Source organism: Vigna unguiculata, chromosome 3, assembly GCF_004118075.2.
Source record: "Vigna unguiculata cultivar IT97K-499-35 chromosome 3, ASM411807v1, whole genome shotgun sequence".
In the NCBI taxonomy this organism is placed as follows: domain Eukaryota; kingdom Viridiplantae; phylum Streptophyta; class Magnoliopsida; order Fabales; family Fabaceae; genus Vigna; species Vigna unguiculata.
Genome location: NC_040281.1, coordinates 21,860,380 through 21,875,107, shown reverse-complemented (window position 1 = coordinate 21,875,107; position 14,728 = coordinate 21,860,380). Strand labels below are relative to the sequence as shown.

The window sequence follows — 14,728 nt, the reverse complement described above, 5'->3', positions numbered from 1 at the left end:
GAATATTCTTTATATATTACTAGTGTAAACACAGGCGCTATCGCGCCTGTGTGTACGCATTTTTTGAATTATATTAATAATTGATGATATTGTAATGTTATTAATTTAATAAACAAAATAACAAAATAAAAGTATATTTATAAAAAATAAAATAAAATGTACGGAGAAAATAAGAGAAAAATAACTGTTGATGAATAGTAAAAGAAAAAAAGAAAAAGGAGATAAGTAAATAATTTTATAAAAACTTGTAAAAGTAACCGTTAAATTTTAAAAATTTAATAAATAATTAAATTATAAAGGGTAAAGTTGGAATTATGAAATGTGGACACAAAAGAGGGAATCCCCTTTATATATAGTTATAGATTATAGATAAATGATATTGGAACTTATATTATCATTTTTCTATTACAACTTAGTTAATTTGTAATTTATTATGTCTTTACGATTCTTACGGGCGAATTATAACTAACTATTATAATAAGTTATAATAAAATTTAATTTTTTCATTAATATAAATACCTCTTTAATCTTATTCTTCATTGATAAATTTCATTAAATCTAATTTCAATACTTTGAACTCACATTAATTTTCCTATAAAAGAATCAAATTCCGCCTCACCTTTTATCATAACATTGATCAATTCATATATATATTTTTAACTTATCCAATCAACATTTATTTACCACCAATAACAATATATTTTACAATTAAAATTAGACTACTTTAATTTAAGAAAAATGATTTTTTAATTATTAAATGTGGACAACTTTACAACTTTAAATAATATCTTTTAAATAATTTTTTGTTTTTATATTTTCTCTTTCTTAATATTCTAAAAACACTTAAAAAATAACATCCCATATTATAAAAAAAATTATCAAAATTTAATAGGCAAATCTATTATCGTCTTTAGTTTAATATACAATAAAATTAAAACATTTGATTGCATGGTCTAATCAAAACAAATCAAACATCATAACTATGTTTTAAGTTGTCGTGTTGTGTGATGTGACACGAATGGGTTGTCCAATTCATGGTCGATACCACCCACCCACCTACCACCGAACAACGCGGCTCTTAGTAACTGCCACTTTGACCATTTAGTTTCCCTTCGACTTCTACAAAGGAGCCACAATAACTATTTTCGAATCATCTACAATGTATTAGGCCACTCTTCTGCATTTTTATGGTTCTCTGTGTTTTCCTTCTCCAGAAAATCACCAAATGGCCATAGTTCCTATCACCTACACCCACACATGGACTTTCTCTAATCCTCATTATGCACTTCCCCTCTTCCACTCACGCACCAATTTCACGAGGATCAAATTTTCTCCCACAAACTATGGTGCTGGCCTTGCCCCCTCTTCACCCCTCTCTCATTTTCGAGTATTTTGCCGATCTGAGGTAATTCTTGGCTACCCTTTTGTTCCAACTTGTTCACTTCGATTCCACTTTTTTAAACTGAGCATAAGAAATTCAACTTACATTATCATACATACATGCAGAAAAGAGAGTTATGATTATGAATATCTTAGAATGTCATTAGTTTAGAGCACTGATATTACTTACTTTATCTTCATTCATCTTAGACCAGTTAAATCCAAGTTTTCCCCCTTTGAATATCATGGAAATTTGTTGAGAGGTATGAAATTGATTCAATCCATAAAGCATTAGCTAAGATATTTATAGGGTGTGTCCAACAACTAGGACAATCAATCTAGCAAGTTTGTTTAGAGAGTGCAAAAAACATACTATTTTACATTTTTATGATATTTTTGTGCATGTAGAGGGAGACAATTGAGATAAGAAGGTGCGCCCCTTTTCTAGAAGGTTCAACATTTGTTGATAATGGTGGTGTGGCCTCAGATGAGTGGAAAGTAGTTCCTGATATTTGGCGATCTTCTGCGGAGAAGTATGGTGACAATGTAGCCTTAGTAGACACATGTCATCATCCTCCTACAACTCTAACGTACACACAGGTACATTTGTTCCCTGTTGTTCTGTGCCTCTTGCCAAATTGTTTTAAATTACCATGCATGCTCATAATAAATAAATAAAAAGGTTCTAAGGAATAAGTATGATGAATGCAGAAGTTTTGTTTGTTGAAATGTTCATGTGAAGGAAGAGTTAGAGTTATATCCAATAGTGCGTCAAGTTTTTTTATTTAGAGATTTAGCAGGTGTAGAACATGCCAAATTTGGTGCTAGAGAGCTTAATCATATTCTGATATCTTATGTTCTACATCAAAATTTCAGTTGGAGCAGGCAATTTTGTATTTTGCAGAAGGCTTGAGAGTTATTGGGGTAAAACCTGATGAGAAGATTGCCCTTTTTGCGGACAATTCATGTCATTGGCTTATAGCAGATCAAGGTGTGTTGAAATTTCACTTCCTCCACTTTCAGTGTATTCAGTCTAGAAGGTACCATTTGCACAAATCTTATGTTTACTAACTTACGATAAAAAAAAAACTACTAACAATCATAAAATATGATTGTACCATTTCAAAATCACAACAGTCAAAGGATCCTTCACACCCTTTATCTAAAACAGCTCAATTGTAAATTTTGAGAACTATATGTGTAGGGTTTATGAATCAATGTGAAAAGGAACTTTTACTATAATGTTATGTTTTTTGAAAGTTATCTCCATGCTTTAAACTTGTTTGTTTTTCTGATGTTACGTCCATTTAGTGAAAAGAAAAATCACGTTGCACGAATCTGAGGTGCTGATTTTGGTGACAGATTTACAGTGTTTATATGTTCATGAGTTGTTGTAGAAGTTCTAAATTAGTTTTAAGTTTGAGTGTTCTAATACTAGAAGTGATATTCTGGTGTAAACTGTTTCGGCATTTTGATCTTGAATGGGATTTCACATTACTACTATGTGTGCGATATTGTGCTTTTTATCATATCAAAGTTATATTTTTAATATAGGTATGATGGCAAGTGGAGCAATAAACGTGGTAAGAGGCTCAAGGTCATCAGTTGCAGAACTTTTGCAAATATACAACCACTCTGAAAGGTTAGTCTCATCTTCGATAATCTGATTATGTTACTTCAGGCTGATCTTTGCACATTCACATTTTGTGATTGATTGTGTTCTAGTAACAACAGGTCTTAATGAATTGTTTTAAACAATATAACTACTGGTTTCCACGTTTTTTTAAGTGATCATTTTTCAATCTGAATTGTTGAGACTTTTGGTATTGTTATTCAGCGTTGCACTAGTGGTGGATAACCCAGAAATGTTCAATCGGGTTGCAAACACGTTCTATTCAAACACTTCCATGAGGTTTATTATTTTGCTTTGGGGAGAGAAATCGGAGCTGGTTGGTCAAGAAAACAAGCACATGCCAGTTTTTACTTTCCAGGAAGTCATAGATTTGGGACGAGATAATCGCAGGGCATTATCTAAGGCTGGTATGTTAACTCATTTTCTCTCATAATGCTACTCATCCTAAGACGAATGAGTTTGACTCAAATATATAAATATAAGAGTTATATATACGTAGTCCCTAAATTTGAATGTGATTGAAATTTGTTCATGTTCTAAACTTTAAAATATTTTGGTCTTCAAATTTTAAAAATGATTGGATATAGCATTTTAATCCCATTTTTATGTAATAAATCGTGTTTCAAGTTGACATTTAAGTTGAAACATGTCAAACTGTGTAAAACAGCTCAAACGCCAGTCTGAAATGCAATTTTACATTTAATAAACTTTAACTCAGTTGGGTTAGGAGGATTACGCCTATTCATTTATCTAGTTCGGATCAAACTGTATCAAAGTTTGAGACATGTCAATTAGTACAAACAACTCAAACGTCAATATGAAATGATATCTTACATTTAGTAAAATTTAACTCAGATTAAGAGGACTACATATATTCATTTTTTAAGTTCAGGATTAAACTGTATCAAAGTTTGAAACATCTCAAATGGTGTAAACAACTCAAACTCCAATTTGAAACGTCATTATACATTTAATAAAATTTAACTTAGTTGAGTTAGGAAGACTACATCTATTCATTTTTTAAGTTTGGGATCAAACTGTATCAAAGTTTGAGACATGATAGAGTTCTAATTTAATGTCAAAATTTAAGAATTAAAAACATATTTAACTCAAAAAATAATAAATAAAATAAAAGTTAAGAATTGTATTATCGGTTGCATGAAGGAGTGAAGATTCCGTGCTTGATTTATCTTTTTTGTGTAAAATCTCTGGTTTAGTGTGTCCAAGAAAGATTGTGGTAGAAAAAATAAACTTATATATTGTATCTACTGTTTTCGAAAAATCAGGTTAGTTATCATGATAAACTATGCCATCTCACATAAATAGTCAGGTTTAACAATCACATGAATGATTCATTAAAATGAAAAAACAAAAACAGAAAGATAGACCAAATCAAACTGATAGTAAAAATACACTACAAACTCCCTTAGTAAAACAAAATAGGAGTTGATATCCATTATAAAAAAACTTTAAACTAATATTATTAAAAAAATGAACCACTCAAAATCTAATCTTCTATCAATATCAAAATTAGCAAGCTTATCCTTAGATAATCTTAATGTCTAAAATACTGTTAAAAAGTGTAATGATAAAAAAATAATAATTACAATCATTTACACGACAACCTTATTAAAACATGTTTTCTTAAACAAGATGAAGAAAACGTTTGGCAGGGGAACTTGAAAACAAAATCTTTCAATAGTTTATAGAAAAATACAGGATACCAACTAAATTTTTGACAATTTTTTTTTAAATCTGACTTGACATTTTTTAAATGATTTTTTTTTCTATATTTTAAAATCATTTAAAGGATGTTAGTTCATATTATAAAAAAAGTTGTTAAAATTTAGTCATTTTCTTATCATTTTTCATGTTATAAAGACTAAAACATCAATCTTAAATTGAGAGATAAAAGTCAAATTTAACAAAACTTTAGAGATTAGAAGCATATTCAAATCTTTAGCTTTCTATTTCGTTTAAAGTTTAATTAGACAAATGAAAATGTTATTCATATATGTATACGATTTTTTATTTATTAATTTTATTATTTTTCACAATATTTTTAACTTAGTTAATATGTAGAGATAACAAATAGTTCGTAATGTTTTTTAGCCTAATGATCTAAGGTTTGAATCTTGGTTGTGTGACTTCGAGTATGGAATAGATCATACCAGAATAAAAATGCTCACAAATATTAGTCATTTCATTTAGCCGGTAAAAAAAACATCATACTAATATCATAATTACAAAAAATGTAAATTAAAAAGAAAATTATTTCTAAAAATTATCTTAAAAGTAAATAAAACAAAGAAACATTTATGTAAAGTAAATTGAATAAAAATATTAAAATAATAATAATAAATGACATAATATTTTAAGATATAAAAAAACTTCTTTCTTCAAAATATGTTATATAATCAATTCTTTAATTTGATAAATAGTCGTTATAAAATATTTTTATTATTATTACTAAGAAAAATATATACACGCATATGTATTTTTTTTCTCGTGATAAAAAATTAAAAGATTAATTCTTGTTATAATTATTAAAATATAAAATGTTATTAGATTTTGTAGAAATATATCTATAAAAATATATTTATCACATAATATTTTTATTAGAGATAAAAAAATATTTACAAAACTTAAAAAATAAAATATATTAATAAAAAATAGAATTGACAAATATATATATATATATATTTACAATAGTAGTTTCAAAATCATTATAAGAATGGATTATCTATTAATTTCATGTATTTCTTTAATCTCTTTGATTTGATATTTTATTCCTTTTTATGTGTGATGTAACATTAAACATCATAATGTAGAGGCAAGGTTATTGATGTTAATTACATTATAGCCAGTATTTTTTTATCTCGCTATTTTTATATTTAAAATTTATAATTTTGTAAGAAAATTTAAAACCTGAAAATATCTAACAAAGTCTCCAAATTAAAGATAGGATATTTGAATTAAAAAACAATATATTAAAAAGTCTAAGTATTATAAGTCATAAGCACTCAAAATTTAATAGTCTTTTGTGTGTCTAATGGAGAAATATATTTCTAAAAATATTTCACCAAAAAATTAATATACATTTGTCTGAACAAATTCAATTTGTATCCGTGGAAGGTCTCATATCGACTTTTCTCCGTCAACATTTTACTTCTGAACTCCTCTTCATATGACTTTTTTTAATAATAACATTATTTATCAAAATGGAGGAAGTTATTAGAATCCAATATAAAGATTTGAACAATATCCTTACTTTTAAAAAAAAGATAATTATTTATGTTATGAACGTGCAAGTTAAAATAATTTTTAAAGTTAAAAGTTAGTATATTTATAAAGAGAAAAAAAAAAATACATAACATGAGATATATAAATGATAGCAACATAAAAATTGAATAAAATAGATCTATTGTAATGTTTTAAAACTATACTATTCATGTAATTAAAAAGATGATGTTTAATGGAGTTATGTGTTATTTTGGTACTTTTTATATTAATTGCAGAACAGCGCTATGTGTATGAACCAATACACTCAGATAGTATTGCTACCCTCATATACACAAGTGGAACAACCGGAAATCCGAAAGGTGTAATGCTCACCCATCAGAATCTTCTGCATCAGGTTTCATCACATACATGCTACGTTAGAGCTTTTCCAAATCATTATATTTGGTTTCAATGGGGGTAAATTATGTCTTGGTTATGTAAAATGGAAAATTAATAAAATCATATTCAAGAATTTTTTTCTTAATAATTTAGTGCCTATAAAACCTAAACATACTTTTGTGCATCTTATTGTTAACGTGGTTAATGGAAGCATGACAGTGGCCAAGAGTTTGAATGAGTGAAGTTTTGAACTTAACACATGAAATTTCATCTTCATATTCGTATTACACTATAAGAAAAATCCGATTTATCGACGTATTCTTTGGTAAATCCAAAAATTCGTCATTAATTATCAACATATATATCATCTGTAATTCGAACCAATATGTATAGAATTTAAGGATGGAATATTTTCTTCAATAATTATCGAAGAAAATGTCTTGTCGGTAATTACACCACTTCTCATTAATAATTATCTATGGATATATCTGTCTATTTCCACTCCAAGCGTGTGATACTTTAGACAAAAGCTTGAATCTCTCTACATCAAGAACACCGGCCATAAGAGAAATACAGCTACTAGAACACCATTTTTCATTCTAGAAATTAATTTGATCACTATTACCAACAACCCAATTGGTATTATCCAAGATAGTATCATACCGATCATTAATACCAGGCCAAATAGAGGATGATTTGTACAGAGCAATCTTCTTATATTTATATTTTTAAATAATTTTATTAGTTTGTCCATTTTACAGATTCAGAACATAATTTATCCATTATGATACACTTGATGATGCGTGATTTATTGATGAATTTCTAGATAAAAAACTTATGGGACATAGTACCTGCAAAAGTTGGGGATAGATTTCTAAGCATGCTGCCACCTTGGCATGCATACGAAAGAGCTTGTGAGTATTTCATTTTCACATGCGGAATTCAGCAAGTATACACAACCGTGCGGAATCTAAAGGTATTGTTTTACTAATTTGATCATAAACATTGCGGAATCATCGCTTACAGTTATAATGTAACATCAAAATTAGGGTTAAAATGGAAAGAAAAAACAATAGCAGATTTTTCTTCGAATGCTGGATTATTGTTTCAGTTCAACAGTTATTATTATTAGTATGATATAAGGAAATGCGTCACTATATACGCTAAATTGGTTATTTCCTTAATTATCTATATGCACATTTATTAACATACTCTCCTTTCTAATTTTCTAGGATGATTTGAAACTCTATCAACCACAGTACTTGATTTCTGTTCCTTTAGTTTTTGAAACATTGTACAGGTAAATCTTCTCCAAATGAATACTCATTGAATTGATGATATATCATGTTCTATGCTTTTGTTTAAATTGTAAGCCATTCCTATATGTGATGCTTGAATTTGGTTTGTGACTAATATTTTGAGGTGAGTGAGTGCCTGGCAAGTGTTTGAAGATTTGACAGGAAAATTCCTGCAATCTGTAGCATGTTATAAGAGTCCAGGTTTTGTTATAGTGCTGTAAAAAAATATGTTGCTTGAAAGCAACCACTTGAACTTAATAAACTAACAATAAGTGGCATAAAACTAATAGGAACAAACAAGTGTACACGATTAGGAACGTGATAACTTTCATTGGTTTTGTTGATTGTTTCCTCTGCAGTGGGATCATGAAGCAGATATCTACGAGTTCTGCTGTTAGAAAGTTTGTGGCACTAACATTCATAAGGGTCAGCTTAGCATACATGGAATGTAAGCGCATTTATGAGGTTTGTGTATCTCTCATCGTTTTATCTGATCTCCAAAGTGTCACTTCTTTTCATCAGGCTACTGTGATTCTTACTTGCCTTACTCTTTGAGTAAAATATCTGTTTTCTTTTCACTCTGTCTTTTCTTGCTTTTGGAGCATATTCTATCTTAACAAGTTCTTATTTTATCCGAAACAAAAGTGAAAAGGATAAACAGCATGATGATTTGCATATGTTGTCAACTGAGTGTCTTTAAGATTGCAGGTATTTTAGTTAATTGATGTGTTAACTGGTTTATTGTTCCTTAGTCACTCAAGACTTGTGAAGCAAATTGGTTGAATGAGGAGGAGCAGCAACAAACTTTCTATTATAGCAATACTGTTTCTCAGCAAAGATATTTCTTTTACTAATTTTCAAATTATGTTTTTAGGGTAAATGTCTAACAATGAACAAGAAGCAAGTCTCCTACGTGAATTCAACGTTGGACTGGCTGTGGGCGAGAATTATAGCCACATTACTACTTCCGGTTCATATTTTGGCTAAGAAACTTGTCTACAATAAAATCCATGCAGCTATTGGAATATCAAAGGTTTTGTTCTCTTCTACACCATTATCTTATCATACTCATTTCACTTAAAGGTGTTAGTGATACGTCTAAAATAATCATTTTATTATTTTTTTCTCTAATTGTTTTTATGATCTTGGTCCTCTATATAAAATTTTTGGTCTCGTGTTTGTAGCATCTTACACCGACTCAAAGATGAAAGAAAGTTAATGTTTATGCATAATTTCAACTATTAGACTATTAGTCTTTTTAATGTTATTATTTAAAAAAAAATTGTACTCGGTTTTTATTATTATGATATAGAAGATGGTTCTAGAAATTGTTATTCTTTGTTTATAAAATCATGAACACTAACTAAGATTAACCTTCTTCATCGTTGTCAAATATGTATATATTAAAAAAAATATAAATTACTTTTTTTAAAAAATTGTGTACAAATGAAATAATATTTCAAAAAAATAAAAATAAAAATAAAAAATATTAATTTAAAAAATAATTGTATGTAAAATAATTTCTAGTGATCTCCCCTTTTCTCTTTCTGATGCCTCATCAGTCACCAATGATATAATGTGGGAAAGTTCCTCGGGGCTGAATTAGCATTTAAGTGATATCATCTTAAGAAATGAACTTTAAATCTAACTCATTCTTACAAAATTAACTTATAAGGTGAGGTTTGCATCCACTTATATACTGTAAATTGGTCTTATCACTAGTCAATGTGAGACTTCCAATATTTTGCTTCCTCTTTTATGGTGGTATTTTGACATTCTCTCTTTCAACTTTCTTAAGATTCCCGAGTTTGGAGAGAGAGATATTTTTCATTTAAATGCACCATATTGTATCTTGTTCATGATTCTGGAAATTGTGGTTTGACGGGAGAAACTTCTTGGTTCTGTACAGGCTGGAATAAGTGGAGGTGGTAGTTTGCGGTGGGAAGTAGATAAGTTTTTTGAGGTCTGATATTTCAATCATGTGAAACTTGTAATAAATTTTTTTGAATCTACTTGGCCACTTCACATTGATGCTTCTTTTATATCATGCAGGCAATTGGTGTGAAAGTACAAAATGGATATGGTTTAACAGAAACTTCACCAGTTGTTGCAGCACGACGACCTGGATGTAATGTAAGCAACTTACTTAATGCATTGAAAATTGAAGAATTATTTGGTGAAATTGATGTGTGACTCACTAACTTCTTAATGGGACAAATTCTCTCAATATTAAAGTGACTTAAAATAATTAAATTTAATACCTGTACATTCATACGAGAAAGCACACTTCGAATGCAAATTGCTCATATTTATCAGTTAGTATTTTTTAAAAATTCTGTAGTTTAAGTTTGGTGTTTTACATTTTTAATGAAATTCTTTGCTTAAGAGAACAGTGTCCATCCTGTGGTGCATTTATCTGAGAATGTTACAGATACAATGTTGTGAAGGTTCTTGGATCTATTGGGCATCCAATTCGTGAAACGGAATTCAAAGTTGTAGATTCTGAAACTGATGAAGTTCTTCCAGCTGGTTCAAAGGGAATTTTAAAAGTCAGGGGTCCACAAGTGATGAAAGGATACTTCAAGGTAATTTGTTATGTTAGAGTGCGAACATATACTGTGTTGGGGTGGGAGGGCAGAGAGAAAATGCATTCATATTACTTTTGTTTCTTACAGCAAATATATTGGGAGATACCTATGCAGTTAAATTCATAGTGATGTTTTTGGATGAAATTGTGATAGTTATTATCTGTGTTTGTATTAGAATCCTTTAGCTACGGTTCAGGCCTTAGACGGGAATGGATGGTTGAATACTGGTGATATAGGATGGATTGTTCCTCATCATTCAACTGGGCGGAGTCGTCAATCGAGTGGTATGATTGTTGTGGAAGGCCGTGCTAAAGACACTATTGTACTTTCAACGGGTAAGTAGAAGTTTGTAATCTATTTATATTTATTTTTGATTAAATATGTTTGTAATCCCCAAATTTAGACACGAAATTAGAATTCGTCCTAAAGTTTCGTTTTCAAACTTTAAAAGTACATAAATATCTATTCATTGAATTCTAAGAATATATATATATATATATATATATATATATATATATATATATATATATAAAGAAAAATTAGCGTCGTTAAGTTAACATAATTATATCTATTCATTTCTTAAGTTTGGAATCAAAATTTTGAACAATGATAAAGTCTAATTTCGTGTCAAAATTTAAGAAGTAAAATTATATTTAACCCTTATCAGAATCTTAGAATATGTACGTCTACTATGTCTGTGTACGAACGATTTTATATTATTTACATCCATTAGAGATGTGACACAAAGGACAATCAAAGAAACTTGAAGAAAAGTTCTTTATATTTTATACTCGTAAAATTACTTTTATCTTAAATCATTTAGCCCTCCCCAAAACTGCAAAGGTCTTCACCTGTGTGTTTTTGAAATTGTTCAATTAGAATCTTAGTTATTTGTTCGTAGAAAATCTAGAGCCTAACAAGAGAATTTTGTAAAGCATTTGTATTTTATTAACCTCACAAAATGAGATAAGTTTATCCGGAGGATAGAAAAGGGTAAGTTTACATGGAGAATAGAGAAGAGTGCAGTGGAAGGTACCTGACTAAATAACTAAGTTATTATCGAATTAATTGTTGGGTTGCATCAATTGTGTAATCATGGAAGTCAAGTAGGTAAGTTTACAAGTGAATCATGATGCTTAGGTTGTTATACTGTTAAAAGATAAAAAGTAGGTTTGGTCTCTTGTTCAACTTCTTCTGTTGCCTAACTTTACTTTTGTTCTTGTTCTTCAAGAATATTGAAACTTCTTAATCATCAAGTCCAGATTCTCTCAATCTAAAATTTGATCTTTCTTTATGGTTTCAACTTTGAAGGCAGCTCCCTTCGTTTTTTTTTTTCATCTTCATGTTCCCTGAGTTTCCTATACAAAGTAGATGATCAGATAGGTAAAAGAAAATTTTAAGCATTCAAGGTAGCATAAGTCTAAAAATAAAATAATTTATTTTATAGATTGATCTTATCTAACCAATATGAAGCCTAAACTCTGCTGCTAATTTATCCACTTACCAAACCTTAATGCTGGGAGAGAGCCCATTAGTTTACATAAGAAAGGAGAGTAAATGCTAATCTTAAAAAAAATATTTTTTAAGCCTCAATTTCAACTTCTTCCTATGCACGAATCCCTTATGATTACCAGGCTTTTATTTTTTTTCCTTTTGAAGTATTAACCACTTGTTCTAATAAGAGAAGGTGAAAATGTTGAACCGGGGGAACTTGAAGAAGCTGCAATGAGGAGTAACTTAATTCAACAAATTGTTGTTGTTGGTCAGGTAAACTCTTAGTTTCTTTCAATTTCTTATAGATCAAGCACTACGTATAAAATGTATTTCATTCAGACAGTGTAAAATGTAGTGATTTAACTTCTTGTTAATAACTGTAAGGATAAGCGACGTCTAGGAGCTGTAATAGTTCCTAACAAGGAAGAGGTCTTGAAGGTAGCAAGGAAGTTGTCAATTATAAATTCCGAGAATTCAGATGTCAGTGAGGAAAAAGTGAGGAGCCTAATATATAAAGAATTACAAACCTGGTAAGACTTGGTTCCACTTATGTCAATTATAAAGTTTAAGCTTATTATCAAGCTGGCTCAAGCTCCAAACAGGTATAGTTATTGCTTTAGATCTAAAAAATAAAAAATCCTAAAAACAATTCTTTTTAGTACTGATTGCTTAAGAACTCCACGAAAGACAACCTAAAAAAAGTTTCATTTTGCTTTAGACCTGTAAACTCTCGAGTCGTGTCTGCTTATTATGTTATGGAAAGACAATGTTAATTATATCTTAAAAAAAAACGTTTTGAGAATATTTAAGGAAAGTGAACTCTTTGCTTTGAAAGAAATTGGTTTTTATACTATCGGTTGGGAATAATATCTTTGATGCATATAGAAAAAAAAAATAGAGTTCATTCCTATAGCTAGTTCATTAAGTGGGATATCACATGCTAATTTTCTTGATGACCGAGCTAGAATAGAGATAAAAAGAGAGTTCTGTTCCGAATTGGTGTTCATTGATTCATTATATTTTCTATACTCTAATCTTGTTTATTTGCATTATTCGCATTCTTGGTGTCCTGTTCATGATGCAGGATGTCTGAATCTCCATTTCAAATTGGACCAATCCTTCTTGTACATGAACCCTTCACGGTTAGATTTTGAACCGAATTCAAAGTTATGGTATCTTGTATGTTGTTTGTTATTCAGATAACAAAACTGATACATTTGGTTAATCCTTTTCTGCAATGGCAGATTGATAATGGTTTAATGACACCCACCATGAAAATTAGAAGAGATAGAGTTGTGACTGAATACAAGGATCAAATAGACAACCTATACAAGTGACCTACTGAGTGTCAATGACATCATATATACAGAGACAAGAGAGCTCTAACTTAGTTGTAAGACAAGATTCAAAGTCCTAATCCTTGGGTGACAATCTTTATATATGGTTTTTGGTACCTTGCAAAATGGAACATACAATTGTTAACAATACATTGAAGTTGATGTGTTAAGAAGTTTTTCGCTTGCTCACAAAAATAAAAAATAAAAACACAAAGTTTTTGGCTCGAACTAAGATATTGTCTATTAAATTGAAGTTAAATTACCCAAAATGTTTGCCTTAGATATTGAATATGATAAAATGCATTCTTCTTTTGAATAAAGAATCAGTATTTCTCAGTTACACTAATTTAAACTTGGCTTAGTTAAGTTTTAAATCTCTAGTAAATTTGAATATTTTTAATTAATTCTTAATTAATTTTGTTTTCTATTAAATACTCAATTTATATATTTTAAAATTGAGTCTCTACAATTTAAAATTTTTAGTATTTAGGTGACTGTGGTTGTTATTTCATCTTATTATTTTACTTATTTGTCTGTGTTAATAAATGTGAAATTTTGTTATTAATGTAAAATAATATTATGATTAATATAACATGAAAGGTTGTCATTTTACATTTCTTGTAATATCCTAATATTATTTTATATTAACTACAAAATCTTAAATTTCTTAATGCCTGAAGATAAGGAATCATGTTGATGGGGATAGAATAATAAGAACATCATTCTATTAACAGAAAAAATAATCGATGAATTGGAGACTCAATTCAGATATAAAATTTTTGAATAGTTAATACAACAAAGACATTTAATTAAAAGCATCCAAATTTATGAGAAACTTAAAACTTAATTTGAGTTCTAGTTTAATTAAAAACATCCAAATTTAATTAAAAACCATAATTCTCTACCATCTACTTAATTTTTTACATTGAACACGGTTAAGAAAAATAGTTCGTATGATAATATCTTTTTGGAACTTCTAACAAAAAAACGTTAAGAACTTTTAAGAGATTTTCTAAATCATAGTGAACTTCTAAATTTCATTTTCCGTATGTATTAAATATATAATAGGATCAAATATGTTAGTAGTCACAACTCGTCCGACGATGTAAATTTCTTTTAAGAGTTAATTGACGTTTTAGACTAGCATTTGTCAGAATATGTCAAATAATGTAAACAATTCAAATGTCTATTTGAAACTTTGTTTTGCATGTCAAAGAAATTTAACGCATGTGGATTATGAAGACTATATCTATTCATTTTTTAAGTACGACGATTAAATTATATCAAATTTTGGGAGAGTGACGAATTCCAATTGCAAAACCCTTTTTTTTAAAGCTAAAACAGAACCCCCTCCTCTTACACACACCTCCCTTTGTT

General features: G+C 29.0%; 1 protein-coding gene across 1 annotated transcript; it reads left to right on the top strand.

Annotated features, from left to right (window-relative positions):
- The first annotated feature begins 1,097 nt into the window (after positions 1-1,097).
- LOC114175898 (probable acyl-activating enzyme 16, chloroplastic) lies at positions 1,098-13,579 on the top strand. Its single transcript, XM_028060745.1, has 18 exons — positions 1,098-1,405; positions 1,789-1,980; positions 2,257-2,371; positions 2,935-3,022; positions 3,218-3,420; positions 6,532-6,650; positions 7,461-7,610; positions 7,867-7,934; positions 8,292-8,397; positions 8,807-8,965; positions 9,842-9,895; positions 9,985-10,065; positions 10,380-10,517; positions 10,696-10,855; positions 12,208-12,287; positions 12,399-12,544; positions 13,099-13,156; positions 13,259-13,579. Exons 1-18 carry the CDS (start codon positions 1,226-1,228, stop codon positions 13,349-13,351), a joined length of 2,190 nt encoding a protein of 729 aa, XP_027916546.1. The 5' UTR covers positions 1,098-1,225; the 3' UTR covers positions 13,352-13,579.
- The last annotated feature ends 1,149 nt before the right edge of the window (positions 13,580-14,728 follow it).

Excerpts from the sequence above, each read along its gene's own strand:
- LOC114175898 (XM_028060745.1), top strand. The coding sequence starts at position 1,226 with ATGGCCATAGTTCCTATCACCTACACCCACACATGGACTTTCTCTAAT. Across the intron at positions 1,406-1,788 it reads GAGTATTTTGCCGATCTGAG|AGGGAGACAATTGAGATAAG; the intron begins GTAATTCTTGGC and ends TTGTGCATGTAG. Across the intron at positions 10,856-12,207 it reads CACTATTGTACTTTCAACGG|GTGAAAATGTTGAACCGGGG; the intron begins GTAAGTAGAAGT and ends TAATAAGAGAAG.